Raw genomic sequence first — 14,291 nt, forward strand, 5'->3', positions numbered from 1 at the left:
CTCCTCCTGCCAATGCAGGTACATGGGTTCGTGCCCCGGTCCAGGAAGAGATCCCACATGCTGCGGAGCGGCTGGGCCGGTGAGCCATGGCCGCTGAGCCTGTGCTCTGCGACGGGAGAGGCCGCAACAGTGAGAGGCCCGTGTACCACAAAAAAAAAAAATAAGAGAGAGACAAGGCTATTTTTTCTTGGACTTCTTGTTTTTTTTGCCCATGCCTTTCGTCATGCGGGGATCTTAGTTCCCCGATCAGGGATCGAATCAGTGCCCCCCCCCCACCCGCCGCATTGGGAGAGCAGAGTTTTAACCACTGGACCACCAGGGAAGTCCCTAGGCTATTTTTTTCTTGTAATGAAAATACTCTTTGGGTGAGATGCTGGCCTCTGGGTGCGGGGCACCCATTATACACAGAAGGAACTGCGCCCAGGGCCCCCAAAACATTTTCATTTTCATTTCGTTTAAAAGTACAAGAAACCTGAATATACTAATAATGAATATATAATAATGAATCCATCTGGTTCACATTTATCTTTATATCAACACAGTCATAAAATACAGTTTTTATTATTTTCCTATGGAGGAAAAATTCCACAGAGGCAAAAGTACCTAGAGCCCATGGAAGTCAAAAGCAGCCTTGCTCCTAGGTAATTTGTCAGGAAATCGGTCACAGCTGTCACATGCTGCAGAGAAAGAACCGGGATTAGGACACTGATCAGCGTCCCCACTCCTAGGTCTAGAACTGCCCCCTCCAACCCAGAACCCCCAAGAGCAGGCAGAGCCTGGCATAGGAAAGCTCCATTAGCTTCCAAAGCGCCAAGGACCTAAACCCTAGGACAGCCTTATATAAGAAGAGCAGTGGGGTGTCCTAAGGGATGGGTGTGGCAACTTAGTGTTTGGAGGCTTGAAGAACTGTGGGTGGGGGAGACCTCCACGGAGGCAACATCCTGCAGGTCTCCCCACCTGAAAGCCCTACACTGACTGACCTGGAAGCAGGAGAACCTTCTGATGCTGTGAGTGTAGCCTTCTTGAAGACAGGTGTAAGGGGATGCCTCAGGACCCTCCCCACCTTTCCCCTTCCCTCTGCACAGAGGGCTGGGTTGCTCTCCCCTAGACTCTGGGAGGACACAGGCAGGGCACTCAGAGGACAGGGAAAAGGGTCTGCTTGGGCATCCCACTGAGCAATGGCCAGTGGCTGACCCTACACACACCCCACCTCCCCTTACCCATCTCCCTTTTCAGGCTCCTCTGGGTCTGTCCCTGCTCACCACCTGGACTAGGTCCGCAGGTTAAGTCCCAAAGTGCCAGGAAGACTGGGCTGCTTGCTCCAGGAGTGCCATCACAGGCCTCCTGGCCACCCACCCAGGTGCCAACCTGGGGCCTCCTAGCCTCTACAACTCCACGCCCGCCACACATCCAGCAGACCCTACCTGTTCATCTTTGGGCACATGTCTGCCCTCTTCCTGCCACCCCACTGCACTCCAGGTCAGATCCTCACTGAACCACTGCAGTGGCCACCAGCTTCCTGGTCTCTTCTCCAGGGTCCAGATCTCTTTGAAGTCCAGGCCTTTAACAAATCACCACTCTATTCAAAACCTTCAATACCCACCACACACCCATAGCTTAGAGGCAGGGCTTTTTAACATTCCCTGGAACCCTTTCTTAAAAGAAAACATAATGGAAGAGGCTGGTCTACGAAAAATACAGAGCTCTGGCTAAAACAGGGTAAGTGGCCAGAAGCTGCCCTATCTGAGCCACCACGCCACCATGGGCAAGCCCCTAAGCTACCTCTGAGAACCCATTAGAGCTCTTATAGTTCAAAATCAACTAGATCCTATCAGACTGGCTAAAACTTTTTTAAATGATACTGCCTGAGGCTGTCCAGGATGCTGGATCATTTACCACTAATGGGAAGTGTGAATTGTTACTGCTGTTTTGGAAAGTAATATAGCAATAGCTATTTAAATTAAGTATGTATATGCCCTTCAAGCCAGCAGTTTCACTCCTGGGATTCTGTACTAAATAAATAAAACCATCAGTCCTTAAGAATGTGTATACAGAGATGTTTATTCAGCAATATTATTATTGCTTGTAGTGAAAAAATTGGGGATAGGAAATGCCCACCACTAAGGAAACAGGAAATGATCATTTAAATTATGGTGCTTCTGTACCATGGAATAACCTACAGCTATTAAAAAGAAGGATTTAGACCTCTACCAGTTGACTTGAAGGGATTTTCGTGATATATTGTTAAATGGAGAAAACATAAAATGAGAGAAATATATATATATAATGATTCCATTTTTATAACACAATTACATCATACACATGTCTTATATGTGGAACTATATTTATACAGTTTTTTAGAAAGCGATGGAATAAGGCATCCTAGTTTATTAACACTGGTTTATTTGAGTGCAAGAAAATAAAACTTGTCAGTGAATTTCTCAATGCCCCAGTACAAACCCTAGCCTCCTGGAACTCTTCACAGACCTTGAGGATTAGACTCATAGCCATTTGTGTCATTAATTGCTTGATCCAAAAGGATAATAAAACTTCTCTTGTTTCCCAAAGAGAGAGAGTCAAATGCTTACCACCTGCAGTAGGTCCCAAGGTTAAGCCCCAAGGAGCTCAGGAGACCGGAAAGCTCCTCTCTAGGTATTTATACTTCAAAAGAGATGAAGACTCAGAACTTAGAGATCTCTAGGACCTAAAAACTGGAGACTCCTGGAGCTATCTGGTTCCTAGAGAAATTTTATTTACATTCCAGAGAGTGGTGTTAGGATTTAGGACCGCAGCATTTCCAAGGAGACCCTTTCAGAAGGAGAGGAGAACCGGTTCCCTTTCCCTCTTTATAAGTAGTGAAAAACCATCTTTCCTTGTCCCTTGCCTTTGAATGTCTGGTCCTTGAATGAGACCTAGCCCGAGATAAGACCCAGGCCAAGGTAGCCCTGACTCACTGATTATTTCTATAAGTCATTTTGTACACTCTCAGTATGTGATTAAAACATTTAAGAGAAAAACATGAAGAAGAAATGGCCAAAATATGTCATGATGTGATAAGCACTAATGAACTGGCAAAGGGAATGGAGAGGGCCCAATTCTGAATTTACAGTTTGCCCTGGGTGGAAGCACTTAGTCCTCTATTGGTCTTTTCACTCGTTCAACAGGGTTAATAATACATAGTACACATAAATCTTCTGAGCATCACAAAGGAATGGATATGAAAATGCCTTGTAAAAATAAAAGTGCTATACAAACGTACAGTGGCTTTATTCCCGACAGTATCAGATATGCTTGGCAGAGAACAAAGAGCTACATACTGTGACTCAGTCCAAAACCCCTCCCACTGGGGCCCGCCCCAGCTTACAGACACAGGCTGTGGTGCTGCTGTTTCAGCTTCCTGGGTGTCAGGCTGACTAGGTTGTAGGATTAATGCCCATTTATGCACAGCGAGGGAAAAAAGGAGCCTCAGCGAGGGGCATGGGGGAATGCAGAGCCACTTCCACCAGTGGCCTGGATCAGCCTCAGCAAAGGGACAGGGTGTGAAGCCCCCAGCTCACATCTGAACGTCTCCCTCTGCCCTAAGCCCAGGCCCCTGTTCCACAGAGTGAACTAAAGCCTTCATTTCCATTACATCAGTTGGAGGCAAATGCAATAAAAAGTGACCAGTCGGGCTTCCCTGGTGGCGCAGTGGTTGAGAGTCCGCCTGCCGATGCAGGGGACACGGGTTCATGCCCCGGTCCAGGAAGATCCCACCTGCCGCAGAGCGGCTGGGCCCGTGAGCCATGGCCGCTGAGCCTGCGCGTCCGGAGCCTGTGCTCTGCAACGGGAGAGGCCACAACAGTGAGAGGCCCACGTGCCGCAAAAAAAAAAAAAAAAAAAGTGACCAGTCTGTGCCCCCTCCACACACAGTCCCACCCTTTGAGTAGAGCACCCACCAGGTTCCACTGTAAATGCTGCTTCCTCCCGCCATCCCTCAAAAAAGCCTTCAAGACCACACCCTCAAAGCAAACAAAAGATTTGCTACATGTTTGGGGTTTTGTTTTATCTTTTAAATCCGTGTTCCTGTTCCCCTCCACTACTATGGAAAAGGACACGCCTGTTTATTTAGCAGGTGAACTGTGCACCTTTACCGATTCTCCTAAACCTCTCGGCCTGCCCACCCACCAGAGCTCCCTGCAGATGTATGACCGAAGGCCTTGCCTGAGCAGCCCCTCCCTGGGCAGGGCAGTAGGTCTTCACCCACTGAAATGACCCCTCCTCCCTCTTTGTAAGAAGGTCTTCTCGGCCCTGAAAGCGGGAGGGGCGGGGGACAGGGTTCAGATTCGGTTTGTCTTTGCAAACCGCCTTCCGTTCATGGACTTGCTCGTGGTACGTGCGTCTTAGGTAAAGGCTGAGTTGCGAGTTGCTTTATTGGGGGGTTAATTGCTGGGAGCCAAAAGATTCCCCGGCTGACATTCCCATAGTACCAAGTGGTGTTTCCCTCTGCACTGGAAGGGCTCCACCGTCGTTGTTCCCTCCGCCACTGGCCCCTCCCTAGGGGTTCGAGAAAACCAACCACAACGGCCCCGCGGCGTCCTGCTCTCTGCCCACACGAGGGCGCTCGCTCCACGCCCCACTATGCTGGCCGCCGCGACGCCGGGAAGGTATCCTTGGGGGGCTGGGGGGCGGATAGAGCCAAGGCTTGGACGCGGCTGTGCAGACCGGGAGCTCAAACTGGGTCCCTTCCTGGTTCCCAGCTGAGCCAGTCCCTACTCCCTGCGGGGAAGGAGAGGCCACTAGAGAAGGAGGGACGCCAAGAGGTGAGGCTTCCAGCCCTCTTGGGACTGTTGGCTCATCCCCACCCCCTGGAGGAAGAAGACTCAATTCTGCAGAGTTGGGCCCCCTGGGAAGTGGGGAGGTGAGTAAGAGGGGAAGGAGGATATGGTCTCCCTCTGGGGTCCCCAGAGTCTATAGAGGAACTTGCCTGGCATACGCTAGGCCTGGAGGGGACAGAACTGCCCCATGGCCCTGAAACACAATTTACCCCCTTCCCCTACCCGCCTGCCTGAAAACGCTAATGCAAACAGTGAACTCAGACAATAATTCAGACAATTAGTCATCTTCCCTGATGGGGGCTGAGAGCCAGGCTTGGCTCCGGTGGAATACCTGGGGTGATTCTTTCTGCTGAGGCTGTAGGGATGGGCTGGCTCAATATTGACAGAAAGGCTTGAAGGCGCAGTTAGTTGCCCAGCCCCGGGGACCCCCCACTCCACCCCGAGGACCCTCAGCCCACCCCTTTCATGAACACCCCATGAGTCATGTATTCGCACAGCTGCCAGCTTCTCAGACCACCAGCCCTGGCACAAAGGACCCTGTCCCTGAATGCAGGAACAGACTCTTAAGGCGTGCCTCCCACCTTTGACCAACCAGGGCATAGACAGCAGAATCGAACTTCAACCACACAGCGTCCGTCCGCAGTGGTCTCCAACAGAATAGCAGAACACTCCCCAGCCAGGCTTTGGGAATGCCAGATATGCCTTCTCTGCCCCCACTTCACTGTGGTGAGAAAGTGGACCGGCCCCGCCCCAAGGCCCTTCTGGCCCTTCCCCTCTCACCACGCCCAGAGGAAAAACACGTCTTTGTCTTCAGAGACCCTGCTAGGACCGTCTCTGCCACACTCTGGACTCATCACAGCCTGGCTCAAGCACCATTTCCTTCTCCAAGCCCATCCCAGAACCCCTTCCACGGGGGACCACTTGAGCCTTTCCTTAAGATGGCTTCACCCAGAGTGGGCATCTTTTTCTAATTCACATAAAGGCAACTTAATGAGCTCACAACCGCTTTGTTAGGGTGCATCCGCCATTTTGTGGACCCTCCCACCAGCTCCCCTGGCCTGGTGAGTCACTGAGTCACTCCCAGAGGTAACTGTGAGAAAACCCTCTGGTGGCTGATGTAGTACCAAGCAGAGGAGGAAACGGAAATCACTGGGAAGCCAGGACACAGAGATAGATTTAACCAAAAAAAAATAAATTTATTGTACAATTACCCACCACTAGACAGGCCAGCTAGAGGGTGTCTCCACCTTCCCAATTTATTTTCAGCCCTGGAGGATGTCATTGTAGATCATGGCCAAGGCCCCCAGGAAGGTGACATATTCTTGGAAGTTCACCACCTGGTCCTTGTTCCGGTCCAGGTCATCCATCAGCTTTGCAATTTCAGCATCCTGCAGCTTCTAACATGTTAGAATGGGAAATCCAGACTCAATGGTTTTGAGACCTTGGGTTCTCTGCCTTTCCCCCTCCCAGGCAGCCCCCTCTCATACAAATGATTCTGTGCTCACTTGTCACCAAAGATCCAAGCCCACTTTGGGTTCACTTGGCTTTACTTCTCTGTTCCTCACTCAGGAGGAGTGAATACCAGGCTATGAGTTTCCCCAGCCCCTCAGGGGTGTGGACCAATGGTCCAATAAGGCACATGGTCTAGGGCCCCAGAATGTGGGTAAGCCTGAGTCATGCACCTGGCACCTCACCCTCTCTGAATCCTGCTTCTAAAGGGTGAGAGATGGGGAGAGGGGGCCTGGGGAGGGTCACTCACCGCGCCAATGGTGAGCTCCTTCTGGATCAGCTCCTTCAGTTCACTCTTGCTCAGGGTGTTCTTGTCACCCTCCTGACAGGAGTACTTGTGGAAGATGGTCACCAGGAGGCCAATAGCCTGATCCAGGGGGCGCGCCATGGCTGAAGGCTGGGCTCAGAGCTGAGGGCACAGAGGCTGGTCAGCGCCCTGAGCTGTAGGGCCTTCTCACTCACCCACAACCCCCACCAACTCCCTTTGACTACCCGTGCCAAACCACTAAGTGTCAGGTTACATCAGAAGACAGCCCAGGGCTTGTAGGGGAGGGAGAAGACAGAGTCTAGGGCCAGGAGGTGAGTGCCCTACAGAGGACCAGAGCAGAGGTGGTTCAAGAATTCTAAGGAACAAATAGGACCACAGCTGAGAACTGTCTTCCAGGGTTTCCAAGGAAAGTTGGGGAGTATGTGGTGAGTGAGGGTGGAGGCTGCACACCCAGCCCTACACACACACAGCCTCACAGGGCCACACACTGCGGCACGGACACACCCCGGGAAACACTCTCCCAACCCCAGAAGGGCCACAGTGGGGAGCCGCCCCACCGGATGCCTTAGCCCGGGGCCGCCCAGCCGCTCCCGCCTCTCCCTGCCGGCCCCAGTCTGGATGCAGGCGGACTAACCCGGGGCGGGCCGGCCCCGAAGGACGGGGGCTGCCCTGCCTAAAGAGGACTCACCGTGGCTGCAGCGAATCGAGAAGGAGCGGCCGAGGCGGATGGCTGTGTGGCCAGCCCGCCAGCCTTATAGCGGCGCTTCCGGGAGGCCGGCCGCCCACTGCCCGCCCGCGCCCCACCCTGCCCTCCCTTTACACAACATCCTCGCCCCAAAACTTTCCACGCCTCCCGCCCCGGGGCTGTTCGGGGCTCCGCGGGGCGGGGGCGCCGAGGGGAGACTGCGGCCAGCCCAGTGACCTCGAGCTCCCTCCTAACCTCCAAAACTCAGTTTGCCCCCCGTCGCGATGTGACAAGAGGAGGAGGCGGAGAGCCGGGCAGTGTCAGAGCGCGCGCGCGTGTGTGTGTGTGTGTCTGTGTGTGTGTCTGTGTGTGTAGGGGGGAAGGGCAGGGGGAAGGGTGCCGCTCCCCAGCGCCGGGGGGAACGGGGGCGAACCCTAGATGACGGACGGGGAGCAGCCAGTGGTCTACAGGATACGATTTAAAGGACATCTATAACACACATCCCCCCAGGGAAAATAAATTCCTACCACCACCCTTGATCCCTTCCCCATCCCCCCACCTGAATTCCACCCGCAGCCTCTTGCCCATTAAAGTGCACACACACACCAGAGTCAAGCCCAGTAAGTGTCATTAGTTATTTACCCTCCAATGCAAAGTCTGTCAGATCCTCTCCTAAGAAAGGATTTTGATACGGGGAGGGAGGTGGGGAGAGCAGAAAGCCCTGGATCCCAGAGATGATGGTAGGGCTGGTTGCTGGGGGGGAAACGGAGAAGAGGGAAAGGGGGCCGGCGTGGAGGTCAAGGCCAGACTCCCCCTTCTTACCAGTGTCCTCAGGGGGGCCTCCTGTGAGCTGGTGGCAAGTCAGAGTAGCCTGTCCACCACTGCCCTCGGGGACCGCATCCCAGCCACCCCCAGTGTCCTCACTCTCAAAGCACTTTCCCCCTTAGCTTTCTCTGCATATTTGCAGCACTCCCTGGAGGCAAGCAACAGCCTGGCCCCACTTCCTCATTTTCCTGGAGGGGAAAACTAAGCCTGGATAAGATTAGTCACGTCCTGCACTGAAGAACAGGAAGTGGGGTGGAAACCCAGAACCCGAACACCCAGAGGCTGCCCATCCACTTAAGGAGAAGCTCTGCCTGGTCCCACCCACCCCCAGCCAAGGTGGACAAGAATGTTCCAAACCAGCCCTGGACACCTGGAATCGAAAATCTTTATTTCCTCTGCTGGAAGGGAAGGCTGAAGCAGGGTCCATCTGGGAGGGAGGGGAAGGCAAGGGGCCTCGGAGGGTCTGTGAGAGGAGCTGCAGGGGCCAGGAGCCAGGGCCCAGTCATTGGTTGTCCGCCAGGAAGAAGTCGTTGTAGGCCACGCACAGCGTGGTCAGGAACACCGAGTACTCCTTTTTTGTTGTTTTTTGTTGGGTTTTTTTATAAATTTATTTATTCATTTATTTATTTTTGGCTGCGATGGGTCTTCATTGCTGCACGCAGGCTTTCTCTAGTTGTGGCAAGTGGGGGCTACTCTTCATTGCGGTGCGCGGGTTTCTCATTGCAGTGGCTTCTCTTGTTGCGGAGCACAGGCTCTAGGTGCACGGGCTTCAGTAGTTGTGGCTCACGGGCTCAGTAGTTGTGGCTTGTGGGCTCTAGAGTGCAGGCTCAGTAGTTGTGGCACCCAGGCTTAGTTGCTCCGCGGCATGTGGGATCTTCCCGGACCAGGGTTCGAACCCGTGTCCCCTGCATTGGCAGGAGGATTCTTAACCACTGCGCCACCAGGGAAGTCCCCGAGTACTCCTTGAAGTCGATCTCCTGGTCGCCGTTCTTGTCCAAGCTCTTCATCAGGTCATCCATGCTGCTCTCCTTCATCTTCTTCGAGGGCCCAAGTAGAGAGACAGGTCAGCCACCCCTCCCAGCCCTGCCCTGACCCCTGGGAAGGCAGCCTCAGGCTGATCCCCAGCTGAGTCAGCAAGGGAGCATCTCAACCCCCAGAGTCTCCCCCCAGGCCACCCAGCCCAGGGTGCCACCAAGCAGAGCTCAGTGACCTGACTCCTGACTCGGAATAAATTACAAGAGGAAGGCTAGTGCAGCCCCCCTTCCCCTCGGCACTTTCTACCACCCAGAGAAATAATAAGCTAGGTTTCATACAACACCTAATAGAAACAGCTTGGTGGCTATGTGGCACTAAGCGAGATCCAAGCCTTATTCCGTCCCTGCAGGACAGCTGCATGGAGCGAGTGCCTGGCACCCAGTCCTCTTCCTTGTCTGGTCCCCTGCCCAACCAGCCCAGCTCCACCAAGAGGATGGAGACAGTGCTCTCAGGGGGAACAGGAAGAAAATACAGACACATCCTGCCCTCTCCCCTTCACTGCCCTCACCTCCAACTTTGCCACAGGAGACAGGACTTCGGGACATACAGAGATGGAAACAGCCTCTCTGTGACGCCACGCTTGTCCCCAGTCTGGGCTCCTGTTATAGCCAGGCCCTCCCCAGGGCCTCTGTCCCCTTGTAGTTAACCCTGCTGGACCCATGGCCCCTCCCTCTGCCCTCATTAACTCCAGAATGCAGAAAGCTTGGCAGGAAGGCCAGAGGGGAGGCCTGGTGACACCCACGCCTGCTTTGGTCCCCTGTCCACAGGGACACACTAGGTGGAGCTTCTCTCTGGGGAGGCCCACTAGGGTTCAAGATGCGACAGGAGAGGCCCCCAGGCTGATTTTAAAGGAACGAGGGAGGTTGATACATGGGCCTGGGCTGGAATTCCAGCCTCTCACTAGCTGGGTGTCCTCAGACAAGTAATATAACATATCTGAGCCTCAATGTTTTTTTAACGTGTAATAATAACATAATGACTACCTCATAGGCCTTTCCCTTTGTCAGTTGCCTCTCTCCCACCATCTCCATCTGGTAAGAATCAGTTCTTCCCCCTTCCAAACTGTGTTCACAAACTAGTAGAACGATCCTTTTGGTTCCCATGTCAGCACCAGCTGAGAGCCCCAGACATGCCGGGTACATGGAGGAGAACCAGGCGGGGTCCCTGCCCTTGAGCTGTGCACAGCTGACCTGGACCCCTGAATTACCTCCCCCACCCCCACTCCATCCCTCGCAAGTCTCCACAGCTGTGAGAGCCCCCCCTCAACATGGAAGTTTCCTTGATCTCCTTCTCTAAACCTTCGTGCAGGCTGAGGTCCACCCTCCAGACACGGCCCTTCTCCGTTCCCAGTGAGACCTGACTCATCCCCAGGCGCAGCCCAAGATGTTCACCCTCTTCCTTGGGTCTCTGTCTGTACCCTTTGGCCATCCTGTCCTTGCTGAGACTAGTGTACCCTGCAGGTAGGTGTGTATCCCCTCACGCTGGGCCTCCCACCTCATGCTGGGGAGCCCCCGGGGGTGGCATCAGTGCTTCCTCTTTTTTTCCCTCCCCTCCCCCACAGATCCCATGGAGCACTGGGACTCTAGGGTGCAGGGGAGGGACCGACACCTACCTCACCAAGACACAGGTCTTTCTCGATCAGTTCCTTCAGCTCCTTCCTACTCAGAGTCAGTTTGCTGCCCTCTCTCCCTGAATATTTATGGAAAGTGGTGACCATAGTGGTCAGGGCCTTCTCCAAAGACGTTTCCAACATGGTGTGTAGTTCTGGAGGCTGAAGGGAGAGGAAAAGATCCCATTGCCCAGGAAGCTGGACCTTCTGCTTTCCCCCATCACTAGCCCACCTCCAAGCCTTTCCCTCAAGGACCACTTACAGGAACCCACGATGAGATCAAAATCTACCAAGTGGACCCCAGTGTCTCAGGGCAGGTTGTAGTGAGAACCAAGGCAAACTTGGAACAGCTGGAGCAGTGAGACTGACCAGGCTGGAAGGAGACTGCACACTCTCCTGCTTAGGAGATGTTGAAAAAGGGGTCTAGGGACAGAGGGGTGACAAGATGGCCTCCCCAAAAGAAGAACTGGTGACAGATGGTGGAGCCAATGAAGGGTCAGGATTTTCTCCCTGCCCGATCCATCTTGGGCACTCATTTTCCAGAGGCCGTCCTCACCCAAGTCACCCTCCTTGGCCTGGGTCCCTGAATCACCTAATATCAGGGAGTGTCCCATTATAGAAGTGGGGAACAGGGCAAAGAGAGAGTCCAGGGGTTGGAGGAGGCTGGGGCTAGAACTGGAAGGTAAGATCTCAACAGAAAGTCGGGGAGGGGTGCCAGGACTTGTCCAGCTGGTCACCAGCCTCTGGCCCAGAGAACTGTACATACAGACCAGCCACGAGGCAGTGAAGGGGCCTATTGAAACCTCCAGAGTCATTCTGAGAGCTGGATCCAGAGGTTGGGTCTGAATGGGGCCCTCCAGTCCATCAGCACAGCCACACCCACCCAAGAGAAGAAGCAGCTGGAGCTCCTGTGATTCAGACTTGGAAACCACTTCCCCCTTAGGCAGGAAGGAGCCAACACCCAAGAACCTGGGGGCTACAGGTAAATCTGTGTTGAGTCCTGAGCAAGGAAAAGAGGAAGAAGCTGCTGCCTCTTACCTACAGACCAAAGCCCACCTGATGATTCTTGAAACTGGACCTGAAATTCATCTCTTACCACCCCAAACCCTCAGCCTCTCCCCACTGCCAGGAGACTCAACCAGGACCACAGTGGAAGGCGAGGCCTCTGGGCATCTGCAGCAGCATCCTGGCTGGTTCTGATCCCCACCTCCACCCCCAGGGCCACTTCTCAGGAAATCCCCATAGCCACGATTCCAAATACTCTGCCCTCTTCTCTCCAAACACATGCCCACTCATGGGGCCCGGCCTTCCTTGGCGGAGGCCACCAGAGCTAGTCACCCTCTGGCCTCACTGCCCAGCTTGCCCCACCATATAAATGAGGAGGGAGATGAGAAGGAAGGACTCACCAAGGAAGGAGAGAGCCAGAGAACTCACGCAGCAGAAGCAGGCTCCCTCCCACTGCTCTCTGACTTTAATTCCCTTGCTCCAGTCCCCAGGAAACCAGGGGAGAGAGAGGGCCAATAAGAAGGGGCCGGAGACAAGGAGGCCCAGGTCAGAGCCTCCTGGGACACAGATGGGGAGAAACCCCCTCTGCCAATCTCACCTTCCTTGTTTCCAAACACACTGAGTTTACCATGGCACACACATCTTCAGTCCTGGAAGCTTTGCCTTCCCAACCAAAAATCAGAACTCACAATCTGATGGGTCAACAGCCAGGCTCCCTGGAAAGAAGATTCAGGAGGTACGGGACAAATGCAGAGTGTCCACCCATACCCTAGGCCACTCTCCACATTGGGGCCCTCCCACCCACTCCAAAAGCAGAACAGACTTCTCAAGATGGGAATCAGTGGGGGAAGATGTTTCCTGCCAAGGGCATAGTCAAGGTCATTAGCAAGTATGGAGCCTAAGATTTTTTTTTTTTTTTTTTTTTTTTTGCGGTATGTGGGCCTCTCACTGTTGTGGCCTCTCCCATTGTGGAGCACAGGCTCCAGACGCGCAGGCTCAGCGGCCATGGCTCACGGGCCTAGCCGCTCCGCGGCATGTGGGATCCTCCCAGACCGGGGCACGAACCCGTGTCCCCTGCATCAGCAGGCGGACTCTCAACCACTGTGCCACCAGGGAAGCCCGGAGCCTAAGATTTTTTAAAGGCTTCAATGAATGATATGTTCTAAAGCTCACTCATCACATGGGAAAATATTGTCAGAGACTCTTGGAATGGAGAACTGAGAATCAGGGACTGAGGCAGAGATCAGGGAAGGATAGGGCTGGGTGATGGGGTAGAGGCTGTGGACTGTGGGGAACAGGTTCAGGGTGCAGAAATGACCAGGGTGGGGATCAGGGAGAGTTGCCTATATCCCAGGAGAGACTCAGACATGGTTCTACCACCAACCAGTCCAAGTATGAGAACAGAATGGAGTTAGGGGCTTAGCACCTATTGCTGCTGCAGCCCCACCCTAACCTGCCTGGATGCTCCCCGCTGCCCCCCACTCCACTCCCACCCCCAGCTGCCAAGGTAGAGAGGCACCAGGGACTGGTCGCTAAGCAACAGGAGTTTCCGAAGTAGGGAGTGATGCAGGAGGAGGCCCAGGGGAGAGCACTCCATGGAAGATGGGCAGACTGGGGCTGGGGGGAGGGAGAAGGGGGAAGTGGCAAACTCTTTCCTGGATCAAAATTCTACCCAAGTCTCTGTAGTCACACTCTGAGGGAACATCTGAGTCACCTACCCCACTCCTCTGAAACTTGAGACAAAAACACAATGTGATGAGAAGGAAAGGGGAAAGCTAGAAAAGTCAAGGGAACCACACCTTCCCTGCTTCTGGACCTGCCCTCTACTCACCTCTTCCTTGAAGGTCCCTGTACCACCCAGGCATGACCAGGAAACTAACCACAATCCCACCCATTGCAGGCTAGAACTGCTGGTTTCAACCTAAGAAGAACTAATACCATGCCTGATATTTTCTGGGGAAAAAAAAAACCCAACTTCATTTACAGATCCCTATGCCTGGAATTTTGTCTCCAAAACTATGGTCAACTCCCACCACCTCCCTCCCTCCCACCCCAGCCACTATCCTCCCCTCACCCCTCCCAAGATCCTTTGTCCTCCTCTGTTGGAGCATGACTAACTGGTAATGAATCCCATCCTAGGGCCCCTGGGACAGAGATGGGAGGTAGGGAAGGATGATATTCTCATGCTGTGGTTTCTCTTCCTCCACATCACCTCCCTGATCTGACTGTGGAATGGTAGGATTCATTCACCCCTGGGCTTTGAAGCCAGGGCACTGGAAGTGGTGGCAGGCAGCACCTGGGCCGTAAATGTCAGGACTGATCCTTCCTCCCCATCCCACTCTGGCCTCACTACTTCCTCCCCATGACTCAGCCCTTCCTCCACCACCCCCAGGGCATCCACACTCCATTCCGGACCCCAACCAGGAGCAGATGTGATCTTCGATCCCATCCCAGCCTCACTCAGAGGTCCTGCCAGAGGCAAGGCTGGGGAGGTGGGATGGGTGAGTGCCCTGGCTAAGATCCTACCGTTACAAGCCTCTG

General features: G+C 53.9%; 2 protein-coding genes across 4 annotated transcripts; both read right to left on the reverse strand.

Moving 5' to 3' along the window:
- Positions 1-5,985: 5,985 nt before the first annotated feature.
- On the reverse strand, positions 5,986-8,199 carry S100A6 (S100 calcium binding protein A6). 2 transcript variants are annotated; one of them, XM_060087865.1, is made up of 3 exons: positions 8,099-8,199; positions 6,574-6,732; positions 5,986-6,211 (listed from the first exon to the last, which is right to left on the reverse strand). In XM_060087865.1, the coding sequence occupies exons 2-3, from the start codon at positions 6,709-6,711 to the stop codon at positions 6,077-6,079; spliced, it is 273 nt and encodes a 90-aa protein (XP_059943848.1). In that variant the 5' UTR covers positions 6,712-6,732; positions 8,099-8,199; the 3' UTR covers positions 5,986-6,076. The 2 variants fall into 2 exon arrangements, with proteins under 2 accessions (XP_059943848.1, XP_059943842.1); XM_060087859.1 differs by lacking the exon at positions 8,099-8,199 and adding an exon at positions 7,280-7,388.
- Positions 8,200-8,477: 278 nt separating this feature from the next.
- S100A5 (S100 calcium binding protein A5) lies at positions 8,478-11,886 on the reverse strand. 2 transcript variants are annotated; one of them, XM_060087882.1, is made up of 5 exons: positions 11,802-11,886; positions 10,749-10,907; positions 9,062-9,138; position 8,795; positions 8,501-8,669 (listed from the first exon to the last, which is right to left on the reverse strand). In XM_060087882.1, exons 1-5 carry the CDS (start codon positions 11,832-11,834, stop codon positions 8,604-8,606), a joined length of 336 nt encoding a protein of 111 aa, XP_059943865.1. In that variant the 5' UTR covers positions 11,835-11,886; the 3' UTR covers positions 8,501-8,603. The 2 variants fall into 2 exon arrangements, with proteins under 2 accessions (XP_059943857.1, XP_059943865.1); XM_060087874.1 differs by having other exon boundaries at positions 8,478-9,138.
- Between the last annotated feature and the right edge of the window lie 2,405 nt (positions 11,887-14,291).

This window comes from Mesoplodon densirostris, chromosome 2 (genome assembly GCF_025265405.1).
Source record: "Mesoplodon densirostris isolate mMesDen1 chromosome 2, mMesDen1 primary haplotype, whole genome shotgun sequence".
In the NCBI taxonomy this organism is placed as follows: domain Eukaryota; kingdom Metazoa; phylum Chordata; class Mammalia; order Artiodactyla; family Ziphiidae; genus Mesoplodon; species Mesoplodon densirostris.